Source organism: Pelodiscus sinensis, chromosome 12, assembly GCF_052426305.1.
Source record: "Pelodiscus sinensis isolate ZL-2025 chromosome 12, ASM5242630v1, whole genome shotgun sequence".
Taxonomy (NCBI): domain Eukaryota; kingdom Metazoa; phylum Chordata; order Testudines; family Trionychidae; genus Pelodiscus; species Pelodiscus sinensis.
The window spans coordinates 49,297,683-49,314,725 of record NC_143063.1 but is presented as its reverse complement, the minus strand read 5'-3'; the positions used below and the strand labels follow the sequence as shown (position 1 = coordinate 49,314,725).

The 17,043-nt window shown below is 66.6% G+C and overlaps 1 protein-coding gene across 1 annotated transcript; it reads right to left on the bottom strand.

The window, feature by feature from the left end:
- Window positions 1–244: 244 nt before the first annotated feature.
- On the bottom strand, window positions 245–16,606 carry DPEP1 (dipeptidase 1). Its single transcript, XM_075939833.2, has 10 exons — window positions 16,450–16,606; window positions 6,512–6,644; window positions 5,768–5,900; window positions 4,118–4,268; window positions 3,866–3,935; window positions 3,194–3,370; window positions 2,252–2,339; window positions 2,095–2,170; window positions 1,213–1,348; window positions 245–452 (listed from the first exon to the last, which is right to left on the bottom strand). Exons 1-10 carry the CDS (start codon window positions 16,560–16,562, stop codon window positions 282–284), a joined length of 1,248 nt encoding a protein of 415 aa, XP_075795948.2. The 5' UTR covers window positions 16,563–16,606; the 3' UTR covers window positions 245–281.
- Between the last annotated feature and the right edge of the window lie 437 nt (window positions 16,607–17,043).

Below are 17,043 nucleotides of genomic sequence, written 5' to 3'. Positions count from 1 at the left end.
GTCAGTGGGGGGGGCGGGTCAGGGGTGGGTCATGTTAGCTCAGCTGTAAAGCCCCCCCCGGGGGGGCAGGCTGCCTGCTGGCAGAGCCAGGGGTCTTGTCTGGGTGGCCAAGTAACCGAGGAGCAGCGTCCCGCCAGGGCTTGCCAGGCCTGTCCTACACAGCTGCAGCTCCCCCATGGGCCCCCTCCGTGCAGGGACCGCCCCAGGGCGAGGGGAGTTGGGCTGCACCATCCCAGCTGGCAGGCTCAGAGGTGGGGGGGGGGTCTGGGCAAGCGGGGGCTCTATGGTAGGAGGGAGTAAAGGAGCGGGCCCAGGAGAGCGGCTGGCAGCCTGCTGGGGAGGCTGGCGCTGGCGCGGGCAGGGTACCCGTAGCTGGTTCTGCACTGTCCTCCCAGTGCCTCGTACGCGATCGGCTCATCGTCCGGTGCCTCCCGGGACAGGCTGTCCCTGATCTACCGGGGAAAGGAAAGAGTCAGCCTCTCGCAGAGCGGGGACACGGCGCCGTGGGCCAGGGCTGGTCTGTGATGCGGAGCAGGGATACAGAGCTGTGGGCCAGGGCCAGTCTGTACTGCAGAGTGGGGACCCGGAGCCATGCGGGGATCTGGAGCCGTGCGGGGACACGGCGTGGTGAGCCAGGGCCGGTTTGTGCTGCGGAGCGGGGACAGGGAGCCGTGGGCCAGGGCTGGTCTGTGCTGCAGAGCAGGGACCCGGAGCCGTGGGCCAGGGCCGGTCTGTGCTGTGGAGCGGGGACACGGAGCCGTGGGCCAGGACCGGTCTGTGCTGTGGAGCGGGGACACGGAGCCGTGGGCCAGGACCGGTCTGTGCTGTGGAGCGGGGACACGGAGCCGTGGGCCAGGGCCGGTATGTGCTGTGGAGCGGGGACACGGAGCCGTGGGCCAGGGCCGGTATGTGCTGTGGAGCGGGGACACGGAGCCGTGGGCCAGGGCCGGTCTGTGCTGTGGAGTGGGGACACAGAGCTGTGGGCCAGGGCCAGTCTGTACTGCGGAGTGGGGACCCGGAGCCATGCAGGGATCTGGAGCCGTGCGGGGACACGGCGCTGTGAGCCAGGGCCGGTTTGTGCTGTGGAGCGGGGACCCGGAGCCATTGGCCAGGGCCGGTCTGCGCCACGTGGTGGGGACACGGAGCTACGGGACGGGGGTGGGGACAGGCAGGAGCCAGCGCTCTGTGCAGACTCTGTCTCTTCGCACTCACCTCCTCCACCTTCCTGAAGACTCTCAGCAGGTTTCCAGCCAGGGCGTCTTTCACTTCGGCTTCCGTCCACTTCCTCCGCAGTAGCTCGGCCACTAGGTCTGGGTATTTGGAAACGTCCTCCAGCCCCTGGGGAACCCTGCCGGCGCCAGAGCAGAGCTGACGGCCTGGCTGTGAGGTTCCCCGGCGTCACCCGGGCCAGGGGACTCCCCGGGGGACCGGGGCCACCGAGCACTCCAGGCTCCGTGGCAGCAGGGAGCTCGCCAGCCAGGCTGCCTCAGCTGGTCGCTTCCAGCATTTCAGGGCCTGGCCTGGGCAGCCGTGGGCGGAGCCCTGGGGAGTCTGGGGGAAGCCAGAAGGGGAAATGGGGGGCACAGGAAGGTCCTGCCAGTGCTGCAGCATCCCCCCCCCCCCCGTGAGTTCTCCCAGCTCAGCTCTGCGCCTCCCACCAGGAGAGCGACCCTGGCACCCAGCCTGCCTGGTGTACTGCCTGCAGGAAATGTATCGGGGGAGCCAAAACTGGGGGCGCACAGAGCAGCTGGCATGGAGGGAGAAGGGGGGAGCCTGGTGCAGGGGAGGGAGGAATGGAGGCCACACAGAGCCCTTCCCGGGGGGAGGAAAATGAGACTTTGGTATTCAGGAGGGAGAAATGGGGGTTGTCCAGGACCAGTCAGGGAGTCTGCTCAGGCGGGCAGCCAGGTACCGCGAGCTCGGCCCACAGGAGCGTGCACCCCTAGAGACCCTGGCTGGCTAGTCCCCGGCGTGTGACTCTCCCCAGAGTTCTGCCCCTCCCATCTCCTGGGCCCCCCGGCTGGCAGAGGCAAAGCGGGCACCCTTGGGAGCTGGAGCATGCGCCTCTCGCCCACACCCTGTGCCCTTGCTTACGTGGTCACGCCATCGTAGTCCCCGCCAAAGCCCACGGCCGCGGCGCCGGCCACCTTCTTGATGTGATCCAGGTGATCTGGGGGGGGAAGGTGCCAGAGGTGAGTGAGCAAGGCTGTGGGCAGGGCCCCTGCGTCCCTCGGGGCTGGCACCAGCTCACCTGCGACCTGGGACAGGTTGGCAGCCTCCTTCTTGCAGGACACGTACAGGTTGTAGAAGTTCACCATCACCAGGCCGCCCGTCTGGTTCTGGGGGCAGAGACGCACCTGGGTTCCCTCTCGGCTCCGTGGCTTTTAGTGCCACAGCTGCCAGCCCCACCCACTCACTAAGGGCTGGCGCGCGGGGAGGCTGCTTGTGTGAACACAACGCCCCGGGCCCCACTGGGCGGATTTGGACCTTGGAACTCAGTGTAGGAGCCTCTCCAGCGAGAAAGCCAGCTGGCCCTCAGCTGAGGCTGTGGAGCTCACTGGTTCGTCTCTCGTGGCATGGGACAGTGACTCTCGCTCGCTGTGTGTTGGTTACACTCGCACCGCACTGGCTGCGGCAAACTGGCTGTTAGGGGGTAAACGACTGAAGTGTTGTTGTTTGATGGTGAGACTCAGGCCAGGTCTGCACTCCGGGGAAAGGCTGCCCCAGGATACGCAGCTCCAGCTGTGAGAACAGCATAGCAAGGCAACAGGTCGAATTTTGTGGTGTCCCCACTGCGGGGGGTTGATGGGAGAAACTCCCCCTTCCTCCTCGCGGAGTACCGGGGTGGACAGGCACTGTCCGCAATTGATTTAGCAGGTCCTTGCTAGACCCACTAAATCAAACCTGAGAGATGGATCTCCGGATGGGGCTCTTGGGGTAAGTGGAGACAGGCAGCTGAGAGGCCCAGGTGCTGCCCTGCAGCAGGGGTGCCAGGCCCTCCTCAGCTCAGGAGGAGCCGCTTGCTCGTGCCCTGGGACTATTTCCTTCCTGACCCCCACTGGCGTGCGAGGGCCGCTGGCTGGGGCTGGTTCCCCCAGCGCCTGTCTCTACAGGAGCTGCCGCCGCCCACGGGCTGGTCTCTGCCCTGGTCTCTTGTGGCGGAGGAAGCGCTCGGTGTGTTGGGCTCTCTTACCACCCTGCGGAGGATGTTGTCGGGCACGTTGCGCCTGCTTCTGCAGAGCTCATAGGCTGACGAGTGGCTGAATATAACGGGAGCTTTGGAGACCTCCAGTGCGTCCTCCATCGTCTGCACGGACACGTGGGCCAGGTCGACCAGCATGCCCAAGCGGTTCATTTCTCGGACCACGCGCTGCGGGTGGGTTAGTGACAGGTGCTGAGCACAGGCTGCCCCCCGGCCCTGGCCAGTCTGACAGGTATGTTCTCCTGGGCCCGTCAGCCCACTTAGACCCGCCCCACTGCCCGCGTGGGACCTCGCCCCCCCCCGGTGCGAGTGAGGTGTGAGCTGGTGCAGACCCCAGGGCTCCGGGTATCGGGGCAGTCAGCCCACAGGCTCTGAACCCCACCCCTGGTGCCAGCAGCGAGCACGGTGGCCCAGCAGCTGGGTTTGTCTGCCAGGGGCTGGCGCCGAGCGTTGGTTCACCAGGATCCGTGGGGCGGGGGTGCGAAGGGGGAACCAGGCATCCAGGGGCTCAGAAGGGTGAAGCAGGGTCAGGAGTTTGACCCTGCCAGGCTGCTGCTGGCTTGGGAAGGGGGCCGGGGATTAGCCAGGCCAGAGCTGCTCCCGAAGCCTGACGTGGGTCCACCTGGGCCTCCAGCTGCAGAGCGCCCAGCTGTTCCCACTCACCTTCCCGAAGTCCGACAGGCCGTTGTGGACGGGCTGCTCCTGGTCCGTGTCCACCAGCCAGTTGTCCACCCTGGAACAGAGCACGCCCGTCAGGCCAGAGGCCCAGCACTGGTGCAGGGGGGGGCGTTGGCACTCGCTCTCCTGGGCAGCGCCTGGGTCCCGGGATGCTGTTCCAGGCCCCGTTCTGCTGCCCCGGGCAGCCTGCCGCATGGGGCACCGCGAGCTGCCCTGCGCGCTGGCCCCGGGCCTTACCAGGGGGTGTTGCAGCTGTGGGTGAGGGTCATGTAGCGCACCCCCAGGCGGTAGAACATCCGCAGGGCCCCCAGGCTGCTGTCGATGGAGTGTCCCCCTTCCACACCAATCAAGCTGGCCACCTTCTTTGCTCGGAAGGCGTCTTCTATGCCTGCAAGAGCCGCCGTGAGCCAGGGGCCGGGGCAGCCTTGGCAAGCCGGGCCAGCTAGGCAACCGAGGGGCTACCCAGGGCTTGCTGAGCTCCCCTTCTGCCCCGCAGGCTGGGCTGCCCTTGTCGGAGATCCCGGAGCGGCTGGCTCGTGACAGGCCGGGCTGCCCTTGTCGGAGACCCCGGAGCGGCTGGCTCGTGACAGGCCGGGCTGCCCTTGTCGGAGACCCCGGAGCGGCTGGCTCGTAAGAGGCCGGGCTGCCCTTGTCGGAGACCCCGGAGCGGCTGGCTCGTGACAGGCCGGGCTGCCCTTGTCGGAGACCCCGGAGCGGCTGGCTCGTGACAGGCCCGGCTGCCCTTGTCGGAGACCCCGGAGCGGCTGGCTCGTGACAGGCCCGGCTCCCCTTGTCGGAGACCCCGGAGTGGCTGGCTCGTGACAGGCCGGGCTGCCCTTGTCGGAGACCCCGGAGCGGCTGGCTCGTGACAGGCCCGGCTGCCCTTGTCGGAGACCCCGGAGCGGCTGGCTCGTGACAGGCCCGGCTCCCCTTGTCGGAGACCCCGGAGCGGCTGGCTCGTGACAGGCCCGGCTCCCCTTGTCGGAGACCCCGGAGCGGCTGGCTCGTGACAGGCCCGGCTCCCCTTGTCGGAGACCCCGGAGCGGCTGGCTCGTGACAGGCCGGGCTGCCCTTGTCGGAGACCCCGGAGCGGCTGGCTCGTGACAGGCCCGGCTCCCCTTGTCGGAGACCCCGGAGCGGCTGGCTCGTGACAGGCCCGGCTCCCCTTGTCGGAGATCCCGGAGCGGCTGGCTCGTGACAGGCCCGGCTGCCCTTGTCGGAGACCCCGGAGCGGCTGGCTCGTGACAGGCCGGGCTGCCCTTGTCGGAGACCCCGGAGCGGCTGGCTCGTGACAGGCCCGGCTGCCCTTGTCGGAGACCCCGGAGCGGCTGGCTCGTGACAGGCCAGGCTGCCCTTGTCGGAGACCCCGGAGTGTCTGGCTCGTGACAGGCCCGGCTCCCCTTGTCGGAGACCCCGGAGCGGCTGGCTCGTGACAGGCCCGGCTCCCCTTGTCGGAGACCCCGGAGCGGCTGGCTCGTGACAGGCCGGGCTCCCCTTGTCGGAGACCCCGGAGCGGCTGGCTCGTGACAGGCCCGGCTCCCCTTGTCGGAGACCCCGGAGCGGCTGGCTCGTGACAGGCCAGGCTCCCCTTGTCGGAGACCCCGGAGCGGCTGACTCGTGACAGGCCGGGCTGCCCACTGGAAACCTCAGTGGCTTTGTGGGGCAGCCGCGTCTGCAGAGAGACACCCCCCGAGGCAGGGAATCGCCCCTTCCGGGCAGCCAGGAAACAGCCTCTCCACACCAGGGGCTGGCAAGGAGCCTGCCCGGGCAGGGCACTGGGTGCAGATGGGCAGCGGCTGCTGGGCAGGCCGGTCTCCATCGGCCACCTGGTTCTGGGCTGGGCCACGGCCTCGGCTGTCCTTGCTGCGGGCCGGCTCCGTCACTCACCTGCGCTGCTGGTGACGCACACGAAGGCCTCTGGGTACTTGTCGCACATGCGGTGAATGACGTCGATCTGCTCCAGCGTTCGCTTCACGGCGTCTTTGTTCTGGGTGTCGCAGGGCACGTAGGCCGCCCAGAACTGAGCGGGGACACCAGGGGGGAGTTAAGGAGCCTGGCTCCCCCTGCGGGGCAGAGCCATGGGAGCCGCTTTGCCTCCTTCATTGCCCCTGCCCCCACCCCGGTGCTTGCATCCGTCCCCTGGGCCCACTCGCTCAGCTCCGGGGGGCAGGCGGCACGCACAAGCAGCCGGCCACCTGCCTGGCAGGATCCTCGCCCGGGGGGCACCCCCAGAGTCAGGCGGCCGCTGACGGTCACAGAGCCTCAGCCTCAGCCGCAGGTTGTACCTCGGGAGCCTCTCCAGCCCGCTGGCGAGGGAGCCTTTGCAAAGAGCCAGCGCACCCGCCCGGCCAGGGAGCCCTGGCATGGCGCAGCCCCCGTGCAGCGCGAGCGAGAGGGGCCATGCTGGGGGCATGCAGGCGGCAGGTGGGTGACCGAGGCTGGTTTCCCCAGCCCCAGGAAATCTCCCACGGCTGCTCGGCTGCCAGCAACAGCCGGTCCCATGCCACGGGGGCTTTCCAGGGAGGTCTCCCGCCGCGGGAGCCGGGGCGAGGCAGGCGGGCGTGGGCGGCGACGGGCCTGCTTGGGTGTGTGCCGGTGCCTGGCTAAGAGCGGGGTTGCTCTGCAGCCTACCTGCCCCCCCACGTGCCCTCGCCGCAGCTTGGGGATGTTGGTGTGGGTGTCGTTCAGCAGGGTGAGGTTCGCCGGCGCCGCGCTGAGTCTGTTGTTAAACTTCTTCAGCAGCTGCCAGGGCAGGTCATTGTGTCTGGGAAAGAAGGGGATGAAAGTGAGGGGCCGAGTGCCTGCACCTGCGCCCCGTCCCCACGCACACCTGGGGGAGCCGGCCCTGCCTGGCCCCTGGGGGCAGGGGCGGCGGGTCTGGGATAAGCCTGGGCATGGACTGGCACTGGGCAAGGCTGGTGGGTGGCCGTACCCAACCGGTGACACGGCTGGTGTGTGGGACAGGTACCAGGGCTGGGCTGAGCCCCGTGATTGTGGGGGCAGGTACCGCCGGGTACGGCATGGAGCCAGGGTACCAGTTCAAAGGAGGCTCATGGCCCCGCTGGGACAGGGCTGGGCACACGTTTATCCCACCCGCCCGCGCCTGCCCAGACCCACCCAGGCCTGCCCATGACTGTCCACATCCACCCACGCCCGCCCATGTTTGTCTGTGCCAGTCCACTCCCACCCAGGCCTGCCCACAAATGTCCACATCCATCCACGCCCGCCTATGCTTCTCCACTCCTGCCCACGCCTGCCCACACCCACCCACGCCTGCCCACGACTGTCCACATCTATCCACACCCACCCATCTGGCTACACCCCTCCACGCTTCTCTGCACTCGCCCACACCCACCCACGCCTGCCCACGCCTGTCCACATCTATCCACGCCCACCCATCTGTCTACACCCCTCCACGCTTGTCTGCACTCGCCCATACCCACCCACGCCTGCCCACGTCTGTCCACATCTATCCACGCCCACCCATCTGTCTACACCCCTCCACTCTTGTCTGCACTCGTCCACACCCACCCACGCCTGCCCACGACTGTCCACATCTATCCACGCCCACCCATCTGTCTACACCCCTCCACGCTTGTCTGCACTCGTCCACACCCACCCATGTCTGCCCACGACTGTCCACATCCATCCACGCCCATCCACACCTGCCCATGCTTGCCTACGCCTGCCCTCGCTTGTCTGCACCCACCCACGCCTACCCAAGCCCGCCCACGCCTGCCCACATCTGTCTACACCCCACCACGCTTGTCTGCACTCACCCACACCCACTCATGCCTGCCCACACCCACCCACGCCTGCTTATGACTGTCCACCTCCATCCACGCTCACCCACGCCTGCCCATGCTTCCCTACGCCGCCTGCCCACGTCTGTCTACACCTGCCCACACTTGTCAGTGATGGCCCATGCTTGCTCCCACCCGCCCACGTCCACCACCATCTGTCCACACGCACGCATGCCCACCTACGCTTGCTTATGGCCCCCTGTGATCTCTGCACAGGGCCATTAGCCGTTCCCAGCCCAGCCCGAGGGGCCCAGCCGCCTTCACAGCCCAGCTCCTCCAGATCTGCTCAGCAGAGCACCTGGAGCCTGCTGGGGCCCAGCACCTGGAGCCTGCTGGGGCCAGCCACGATCCCGGGCCCAGCACCTGGAGCTGCCTGGCCCTCCTGCAGCCACTGCACCCTCAGCATTGGGGAGCTCATGCAGGTGCTCCAGCCCCGCCCCCGACACCCCTCTTCAGGGCTGGAGCACACCCAACCTCCTGCCCCCCCAGGCTCTGGTATGTGGGGGGGTCTGTCTCCCCAGTCAGGGGCCACGGCAGTGAGGGGTCGGGTTGGTTTTTGCCCGTTTTTTTTCCCCTCACTTTTGTGCGAGGCTGCTGAGTGCCCAGGGCCGGCGCCAGCTCCCCTTTGGGCCTCTTCCCCGCTGAGCTACCCCTGGCTCAGCTCCCAGCTGGCGGGTGCCTGGAACTGCCCCCCCCCCCCCTTAGTAGAAACTGTCTGGCCAATTTCAGAGGAGGCTCCAGTCCCCAGCCATAGCTCCCTCCCCTTCACTGGGAGCCCTGCCCTGCTCCTGCTGCTGCTCCTCGCCCCCCACTTTCCCTAGGCTCTCTGAGCAGAGGCGGGGCAGGAATTTCTGGTGGCTTGGCTGAGGCTGATTCACTCTGGCAGCGCAGTCTCCATCCCCCGAGGAGCCCAGCCCGCGGCGTCTGGCCGTTGAAGCCAGAATCCCCCTAGCACACCAGCCAGGCGGCCTCCGCGGCGAGGGGCCGTCCAGGGACTCCTTAGCCCAAGAGGCCCGGCAAAGACCAAGGCGGGGGGTGCGCCAGGCTGCACACCGCCGGTCAGGCTGGCCTCTGGCCTCGACGTGGCTCCGGGCTCTGTGGCGTGCATGTGGGGCCTGGCCCCAAACTGGGGGGGGGGGAAGACGTGGTTCAAGTCCCCCCCTCCCCCCAGGGTCGGGCTCAGCCATGTGCCAGGATTGGGGCCCCGCCTCTGTGGGCCGCCGCAGAGACGTGCCAAAGGCCACGGGGGGCACCAGAAGCATCATGCCTGGGGGAAAGGACACATTTGCTCCCCCCCGGGGGGGTGGGGCCCCAAACCTGGCGCCCAGCTGAGCCCAACCCTGGGGGGAGGGGGGAACTTGAACCACGTCTTTCCCTGCCCCCTCCAGTTTGGGGCCGGGCCCCTCATGCACTAACCTGTCTGGGTCGGGCTGGGGGCGGAGAGGGGAGGAGCAGGCGAGCTGAGGGATGACAGGGGGAGCAGAGGGGGACTACATTGGAGCCTCCCTAGCATGGCGCTCGGGGGAAACTCCCCCCCCGCCTCCCTCGCTAACCACTGCTCCCCCCTCCTGCAGATCTATCATCTCATGCACGTGCAAGATCTGTGAGAGCCGTCCCATGACTCTGCACTAAGTGTCTGTGGCGCCTGCTTCTGGGGCGTGTCTCAATGCTGCCACGTTCACCTCCAAAGAGGGGGCTTCCCAAAGCCGCCCCTTGCTGCTGACCCCCAAGGCATCCACAGGTCCGGTCTCCTTTCAATGGGCCCACTTCCCAGGGCTCATTGATCTTGGATCTGGCTCCCCTCCCCTCTCCAACCCTTGCAACTGCCCAGAGGTGTCACCTTCCGCCTTATCCATCCCCACCTCATTCACCCCACGGGGACAGTTTCTGCCTCGCTTGTTTTAGGGTCTATTCTAGACGTAATACAAAGTCTCCATGTAAAAGGTCTCACTACAAAGCTAAAAACTTCAATGAGAGCATGACTAATACAGAGACGTGTCTACATCTCCTGCAGGGAGACACCCTGCCTGCCTCCACCCCTCTCCCCCAGAGTCTACAGCCCCACTGCAAAGCAGGGGAGGGGAAGGAAAGGGACAAAGGCCCATCCAATGGGACTGAAGCAGTCATGAGCAAGCCATGCCCGGGAGCCATTCCTCTGCCCATTGCCGGTGCTGTGTTGCTTCAGGAATGCTGAAATGCAGCCACCTCTGGGGTGGAGCTGGACAGCTGTTTAACACCTGCACAAGGGGTTTCGGGCAGGGGGCAGTGCGGGCTGCCTTCCTGCAGAGCCCCTGTCAGAACTGCTAGGCCAGGGGGGCAAAGGAGGAGAATCAACAGGAGGATTGGAAATTAATCCGCCCAGTGTCATGTCTCCTAGGCAGGGAATGAATCATCCACATGAGGCCCCAGCTGGAGTATCGTGTCCAGATCTGGGCGCCACGTGTCAGGACAGATGTAAACTGGAGAAAGTCCAGAGAGCAACACAAATGCTGAAAGTTCTAGGGAACATGAGCTTTGAGGCAAGGCTGAAGGAATTGGGCTTGTTTAGTTTGCAAAAGAGAAGGCTGAGAGGGGCCACGAAGCAGCCTTCGAGTACCTAGAAGGGCATTACAAGGAGGAGGGAGAAAGATGGTTCTTCTTGGCCTCTGAGGACAGGACAAGCAGCAATGGGCTTAAACTGCAGCACGGGAGGGTTAGGTTGGACATTAGGAAAAACTTCCTAACAGGGTGGTTAAACACTGGACTAAATTGCCGAGGGGGGTTGTAGAATCTCTGTGTCTGGAGATATTGAAGAGCAGGGTTGACAGACACCTGTCAGGGCTGAGCATACTGCCCACATGGGGTTAGATGGGGGCTGGTGCCCCCTAGGGGAGACAGGTCCCAGAGCCCATCCGTGTGCCGCCTGCCCTGGGACCGAACCGGAGCCAGCGCCCCGTAGAGGGGTCCTGCAGCCTGCTGTGCTCCAGTGGGATTTTGGTGCCAGGCCCCTCCCTCAAGTGGATCCCTTGAACTGGGGGTCAGGCCAGGCCCGGTTCTCTCCCACACAGCGGGGTCCCAGGGTGCCGCAGCCCGAGGGGAGTGAATTGGCTAGGTCCGAGCATTCCCCCCACAGGCCTCAGCAAGCCTGGGGGCAGAGCTGAGCAGCTGGGAGACACGGGCAGGGGGTGGCTGCCGGGTATCCGTCTCTGCCCCTCGCTGCCGTTAGTTGGGCTGCACCGCGGGCCGGCGGGCAGCTCCAGGACTGGTTCCTTTGAGCAGGGGTGTCTTGATTGCGGCACGAGCTAGCCAGGGCATGATTGCTGAAGCCCCCCCGTGACAGGGCGTTTGCCCTGCACTGGCCCTTTAAGGGCAAAACCCCCAGCCCTGGGTGAGGGCTGAGAGTGAAGCCCCAGCCGGGGCAGGTCTGCTCCTTAGGGCCCAGCTGGGGGCTGTATAAAGAGGGACTCCAGGATGGAGGGAGGGAATTGCTTACTGCCCTGGAGAGAGCAGCAGGGACCTGGCTGCCAGGGAAGCAGGCGGCTTCCTGGAGGCAGAGCAGGGCTGGGGAAGGCAGATGGGGCTGGGGCTGCTCTGGCCAAGCGAGCTCCCGGGCTGCAGGCCTGAAGCAAGGCCAGAGGCTACTAGGGCTGGAGGGAGGCAGCCAGGTTAGGCAAAGGCAGCAGCTCCACCGCCCTAACCCAACCCCCCCACCCTAACCCAATGTACTCAGCCCCCCGCCCTAGCCCAACCCCCCCGCCCTAACCCAGTGCACTCAGCCCCCCCGCCCTAACCCAACCCGACCGCCCTAACCCAATGCACTCAGCCCCCCGCCCTAACCCAACCCCCCCGCCCTAACCCAGTGCACTCAGCCCCCCCGCCCTAACCCCCCAACCAGCCCCCCCACCCCCCCGCTCTAACCCAACCCCCCCCCCTCTAACCCAGTGCACTCAGCCCTCCCGCCCTAAACCAACCCCCCCGCTCTAACCCAACCCCCCCCCCCCCCGCTCTAACCCAGTGCACCCCCCGCTCAGCCCTCCCCCCCTCCCGCCCTCAAACCCAACCCCCCCGCTCTAACCCAACCCCCCCGCTCTAACCCAGTGCACTCAGCCCCCCGCCCTAACCCAACCCCCCCGCTCTAACCCAGTGCACTCAGCCCCCCCACCCTAACCCAACCCCCCGCTCTAACCCAGTGCACTCAGCCCCCCCGCCCTAACCCAACCCCCCCGCTCTAACCCAGTGCAATCAGCCCCCCCGCCCTAACCCAACCCCCCCGCTCTAACCCAACCCCCCCGCTCTAACCCAACCCCCCCGCTCTAACCCAGTGCACTCAGCCCCCCGCCCTAACCCAACCCCCCCGCTCTAACCCAGTGCAATCAGCCCCCCCGCCCTAACCCAACCCCCCCGCTCTAACCCAGTGCACTCAGCCCCCCGCCCTAACCCAACCCCCCCCCCGCTCTAACCCAGTGCAATCAGCCCCCCCACCCTAACCCAACCCCCCCGCTCTAACCCAGTGCACTCAGCCCCCCCGCCCTAACCCAACCCCCCCGCTCTAACCCAGTGCAATCAGCCCCCCCGCCCTAACCCAACCCCCCCGCTCTAACCCAGTGCACTCAGCCCCCTGCCCTAACCCAACCCCCCCGCTCTAACCCAGTGCACTCAGCCCCCCGCCCTAACCCAACCCCCCCGCTCTAACCCAGTGCACTCAGCCCCCCGCCCTAACCCAACCCCCCCGCTCTAACCCAGTGCACTCAGCCCCCCGCCCTAACCCAACCCCCCCGCTCTAACCCAGTGCACTCAGCCCTTCCCCCTCCCCGTGGAACGAGGTGTAACAGTAGTTCGAATTAGAAAGCTGAATCCAAACTATCTACTCCGTGCCGCGTGTAGCCGCGTGTAGCCGCGGGCACGGAGTCCGAACCACCGGGGATTTACAAATGGCGGCGCCCGGCAAGATGCAAATGAAGCCCGGGATATTTCAATCCAGGCTTCATTTGCAACTTGGATTGACTGCATTAACCACCCTAGTTCCAACTGACATACCTCAGAGGCGCGACTGCCAGGGAGCACGTGGCCCGCCGGGACGTGTGGGGCTGTGTGCTCCACTCCCACCCGCCCCCCCCTTGCAGGGGCAACTGCCCCCCCTCGCTATGCCTCTGGGGGGGAGCAGAGCCCTGGAGCCGCCGGCCTGTCGGTGGCGGGGTCGGGGCCAGCAGTGGGCAGGGGCCGGGACACGGAGCTGCCGAGGTTGTGGAGGGCTTGGAGAGGCCAGGCGGGGAGCAGGCCGAGAACTGCCACTGGGGGGCGGGGGGGGGGGGACACCTCTGGCTTCAGTGAAATCCAGGGGAGTTTTGCTTGGGGGTTTTCTCTGAAAACTCCACCGGGCTCCTCCCCGGCTCTGGCAGGAGCTTTCTAGATGAGGTCCAGGCTTCCCAGCAGCCCCGTGGCCTCGGGCCGTTCCTGGGCCCACCGCAGAGAGTTAGCTCGGAGCCCGGCCATGGCTACTCCAGGGTGGGCAGGTCTGGACGAGGGTCAGGCTGAGGTCCCCGCTCGCTGTCTCCTCCTCGCTGCTGGCTGGTTGGCTCACGTCGGGCGGCCGGGTATGTAGGGCGACCGGCCGGCGAGTGTGACTCATCGCTGTCCCTGCCACCCCTTAAATCGGGTCAGCTGGCCCCCTCTCTGCGAGCGGATTGACTGAGGCCCCAAGGGCCCCTCCGGTTGTTTCAGCAGCAATTTCAGCTTCCCTGCGAGGGGCTGGGCGGAGCTGAAAGCGTTGACGTGGCTGGCACCCTCCTTCCCCCCACGCCTGCTGGGGAGGGGAGCATTTCCTGGCAGGGGGCTGCTTTGCCTTCCTAGACGTCTGCGCCGCTGGCCAGCTGCGTGACCAGAGCTGGCGTTCGTATGCTGGGGCGGCAGATCCAGGGTTCCGCGGAACATGCTCACATCCGAGCTGCCCGGAGCTCGGCTCGTGCTCCCCGTGGGGCCCTGCTGGCTCCTCTCCGCCTCCCCCACCGTTCAGCGCCACGGGCTGCCCATCCGGGTTGATGTGCTATTCCGGGACGATTCGTCCTGTGACGTGCTTTAAAGATTAACCTTTAATTCCTGGAGATGCCAGGGCCATCCCGGAAGCCTGGCGGGCGACTCCCTTTGCCGCAGGTGCTCCAGGGAGCAATCCAGAGGAATGGCCTCCAATTTCCTAGCGCTGTGCTCAAGGGCGCTGAATTAACTCTCTCACGGCCAGAGCCCAGGCAGCCAGAGGGGCCCAGACATCCCTGTGTTACTGCCCCACCCAGGCCAGTCTCCCCACGTCCCCAAACCAGAGGGGAATTCCTCAGGGAGTTTTCTTTCCAGGAGTTTTGAGTGTTTCTCTTTGCTGGGGAAGAACCGAAGCCAGCGAAGGAAGGCAGAGGGGTTCTGCGAGCAGATGGGGAAACCCCGCAGGGAACTCCGCAGGCCCTGTGGCAACACCGGTCAGCTCCCAGGCTCGGGGAGGCGCGGGCATAGGGTGGGAGCCACATGGTACAGCGGGGAGGGTGCCAGCGGGTTCCTGCTTGCAGGGAGGCACCTGCTATTGGCACTCTCCTAGCTGTGGGGCTCTGCCCCTTCTAGTGGCACCGAGACCCCCTAGAGAGAGACGGATGAGTCTGCTCTGCAGCCTGATCTAAGGGCCCTGCGGCTCACGCGCTAAGCTCCGGGGGGCCAGGCTCCACGCCGCTCGCCGCCGCCCCATAAGCTGCCTGGCTGTGCACAGCGTGGGGGCCGGCTCCCCAGTCTCCATGGCTTTGATCCAGCTGGCTTGTGCCAGCACCGCCAAGCTCCGGGGCAGCATGGGCGTTGCCCGGGGGTCTGGCAGGTTTGTGCACCCCACGCCGGCAGCGTGCCCTGCTCCGGCCCCCGGCCTGCTGCGTGTCGTGCTAGCTGGGCACATGGGCTGAAGCTGCAGCGGTGCTCTGTGCCCCTGGCCTGGTGGGGCTTGGGGCCGTCTTCCCGCAGCTCCGGCTGACTCTCGGCTGAGCCTGCTGACGCCTGTGGCTTCCTGTGCCGTCACTTTAAGGAAGTGTCTGGCGCCAGGGAAGTAAGGTGTGTGCCGTAACTGCAGGGGCGTCTTCCCCTTTCTGCCTCCGCGCCACGTCATGTCTGTCCCTGGTCACCGTCCCTCAGCCGGAGCGGGGGAGGTCTGCGCTCTGCCTGTGCTGCTGCTTAGCCCCAGGGCCACGTGGCGGGACCCAGCTAAGTGGGGTCTCAGCCAGGGAGGGAGACCCACCCCCTGTGGGTAGCTAGGGGGGTCCTGCCCCTTCTCTCCCATGTAACCAGGGGTGAGAAGGCTGAAGGCCCCAGCCCAGTGTCCCAAGGGTGCTGGGGAACCCAGCCCAGGCCCCCGTCTCAGGAAGAGTGGGGTGAAGTTGCCCCGCTGAGCCTGGGGGAAGGGGCTGGCGAGGCGCTCCCTCTGTACCCCCCCCCCCGCCCCGGGGCGCTATCCACTAGAAGCAGCGTGGCAGCAGGGCACCCAGCTCCCCGGGGCTGCAGCTCGCTCCACAGGCCCAGCGCTGCTGGTCCCTACACTGGAGGGCCCGTGGGCCAGGACTGGGGGCAGTGACTTAGCAGGGAGAGGGAGCCCCCCACGGACTAGCCGGGGCAGGGGCTGGCAGGGTGACATGGCGGCCCAGGGTTGGGGTGGGTGGAAGAGCCGTGGCACCCGGCCTCCCAGCTCAGTGACTCCGCTTAGGGGCGCTGAATCTCCGGCAAGCTCCATCGCCCGAGGCTGGTACCCCGGCCGCAGGGATGGTCGAGTCCAGGCCCCCCGCCCCCTCCGGGTGGCTCTAGCGCACCTTTAGGAGGCAATTCATCCCCATTCTTGCATCTCACAGCCTCGAGGCCAGTAACTGCAGCAGCTGCCCCCACCCCCTTCTCTCACACATTCACACCTGCCTGCCTGCCCCCAGCAGCTTCCTTCCTCCCCGGGCTAGGGCAGCGCCTCTGCAGTGCTCGGGTGACCACCGCTTCCTCAGTGCCCACCAGCACGTTGCTGGGTTGTGGTGACTGCCTGGCGCACGCGGGGGGGCAGGTCCTCTGGGGCAGGCCAGTTCCCAGGGCTTTGCCCAGCCGAGAAAGGGAGCCCGGTGGATCCCTGTAGCCAAACCCCAAGACTAGTGGAACGACTCAGCGCTGGGCCCTCTCCTCCAGCGCCGTGACGGCCCACTAGTTCTGTGCCTCTTGCACAGCGGGGCGGACGCTCCTGGGACCCGTGCCCCCCTGCCTCAGGGTCTCTCCTGGCCGGGCGCTTGCCCACCTGGCCTTGTGGGGGGGCTCCCCTGGCTGCGAGCAGCCGCTCTGCCCTGGCTGCCCTGTGCCGCAGGGCCGGGCTTCCCCTTTGGGTTTGCTTGATGGTGTAGCATGGCTGGCTGCAGCGCCACATGCAAATGCAGCCCTCCCACGCCCCTGGGACATGCCAGAAACCCCAGCGTTTCCCAGGGGGTCTGCTGAGCAAGTCCCTGTGGAGTTCTGAGCCAGGGGCCTTCCCCAGGCTGGGGTGTGCCGGGAAAGCTGGGGAGGGCTTTCCTCGCCAGGGGGTTTCTCGGGGAACTGAGAATCTTGGGCAAATAGGACGTGTTCCTGCTGGGTGGAGCCGGTGCACCCGGCGTTCCCGGAGCTGGAGCGGCGCCGAGGGAGGCGGGAGGAAAAGCTCTTGGGAAGGCTGCGTGCTCTCTTAGGGGTGCTTGGCAGGGTGGCGGCATCGGGGGGAGTTTCCCAGCTTGCTGGGGCAGGGCGGGGGGCGGCAGGGGCCGTACTTACCCGTCTATGAGAGGCATCTCCTTCATGATTCTCTCTGCCTCCACCCTGAAGAGCTCTGCAGAGCAGAACGGGAAGAGGGTGAGCAGCACGCAGCTGTGCAGCATTGGCTTCATGGTGCCACGCCACCCGCCTTGGCTCCTGGGTCCTCTCCCTCCAGCCCTGCTCCCGAGGGTCCCAGTAACTGGGCCGGAGGCCTCTCTGCACGAAGGAGAGAGTCTAGTCCAAGGCCAAGACGCAGTGCCCTTCCTCCGCCTGGAGGTCTGTCTCCTTGGAGTCTGGTCCTCGGGGTGCTCCCTGGACTGCCAGCCCGGAGCTGCCTTCCTGGTTGGGCAACAGCCCAGAGTCAATTAATAACCATGCTGGACCATAAAGCAATCTGGAGCCATCCTTAGCTGGCTGCACCTTAGCCCGCCATGAAGGAGTTCTTCGCAGGGCATGCTGCACACAGTGCTCAGGGCACCCACGGGGCAGCCCCCACACTTGGCTGGGAGCTCGGATCCCACCCCGCTCCCACAGTTCTCCACGTCTGCCCCAGGAGCAGGGCAGGCGGTGCTCCATGCCAGCTGTGGGCGGCCGCGCAGCATAGACAGCAGG

Excerpts from the sequence above, each read along its gene's own strand:
- DPEP1 (XM_075939833.2), bottom strand. The coding sequence starts at position 16,562 with ATGAAGCCAATGCTGCACAGCTGCGTGCTGCTCACCCTCTTCCCGTTC. Across the intron at positions 6,645-16,449 it reads GAGATGCCTCTCATAGACGG|ACACAATGACCTGCCCTGGC; the intron begins GTAAGTACGGCC and ends CTTCTTTCCCAG. Across the intron at positions 2,171-2,251 it reads CAACCTGTCCCAGGTCGCAG|ATCACCTGGATCACATCAAG; the intron begins GTGAGCTGGTGC and ends TTCCCCCCCCAG.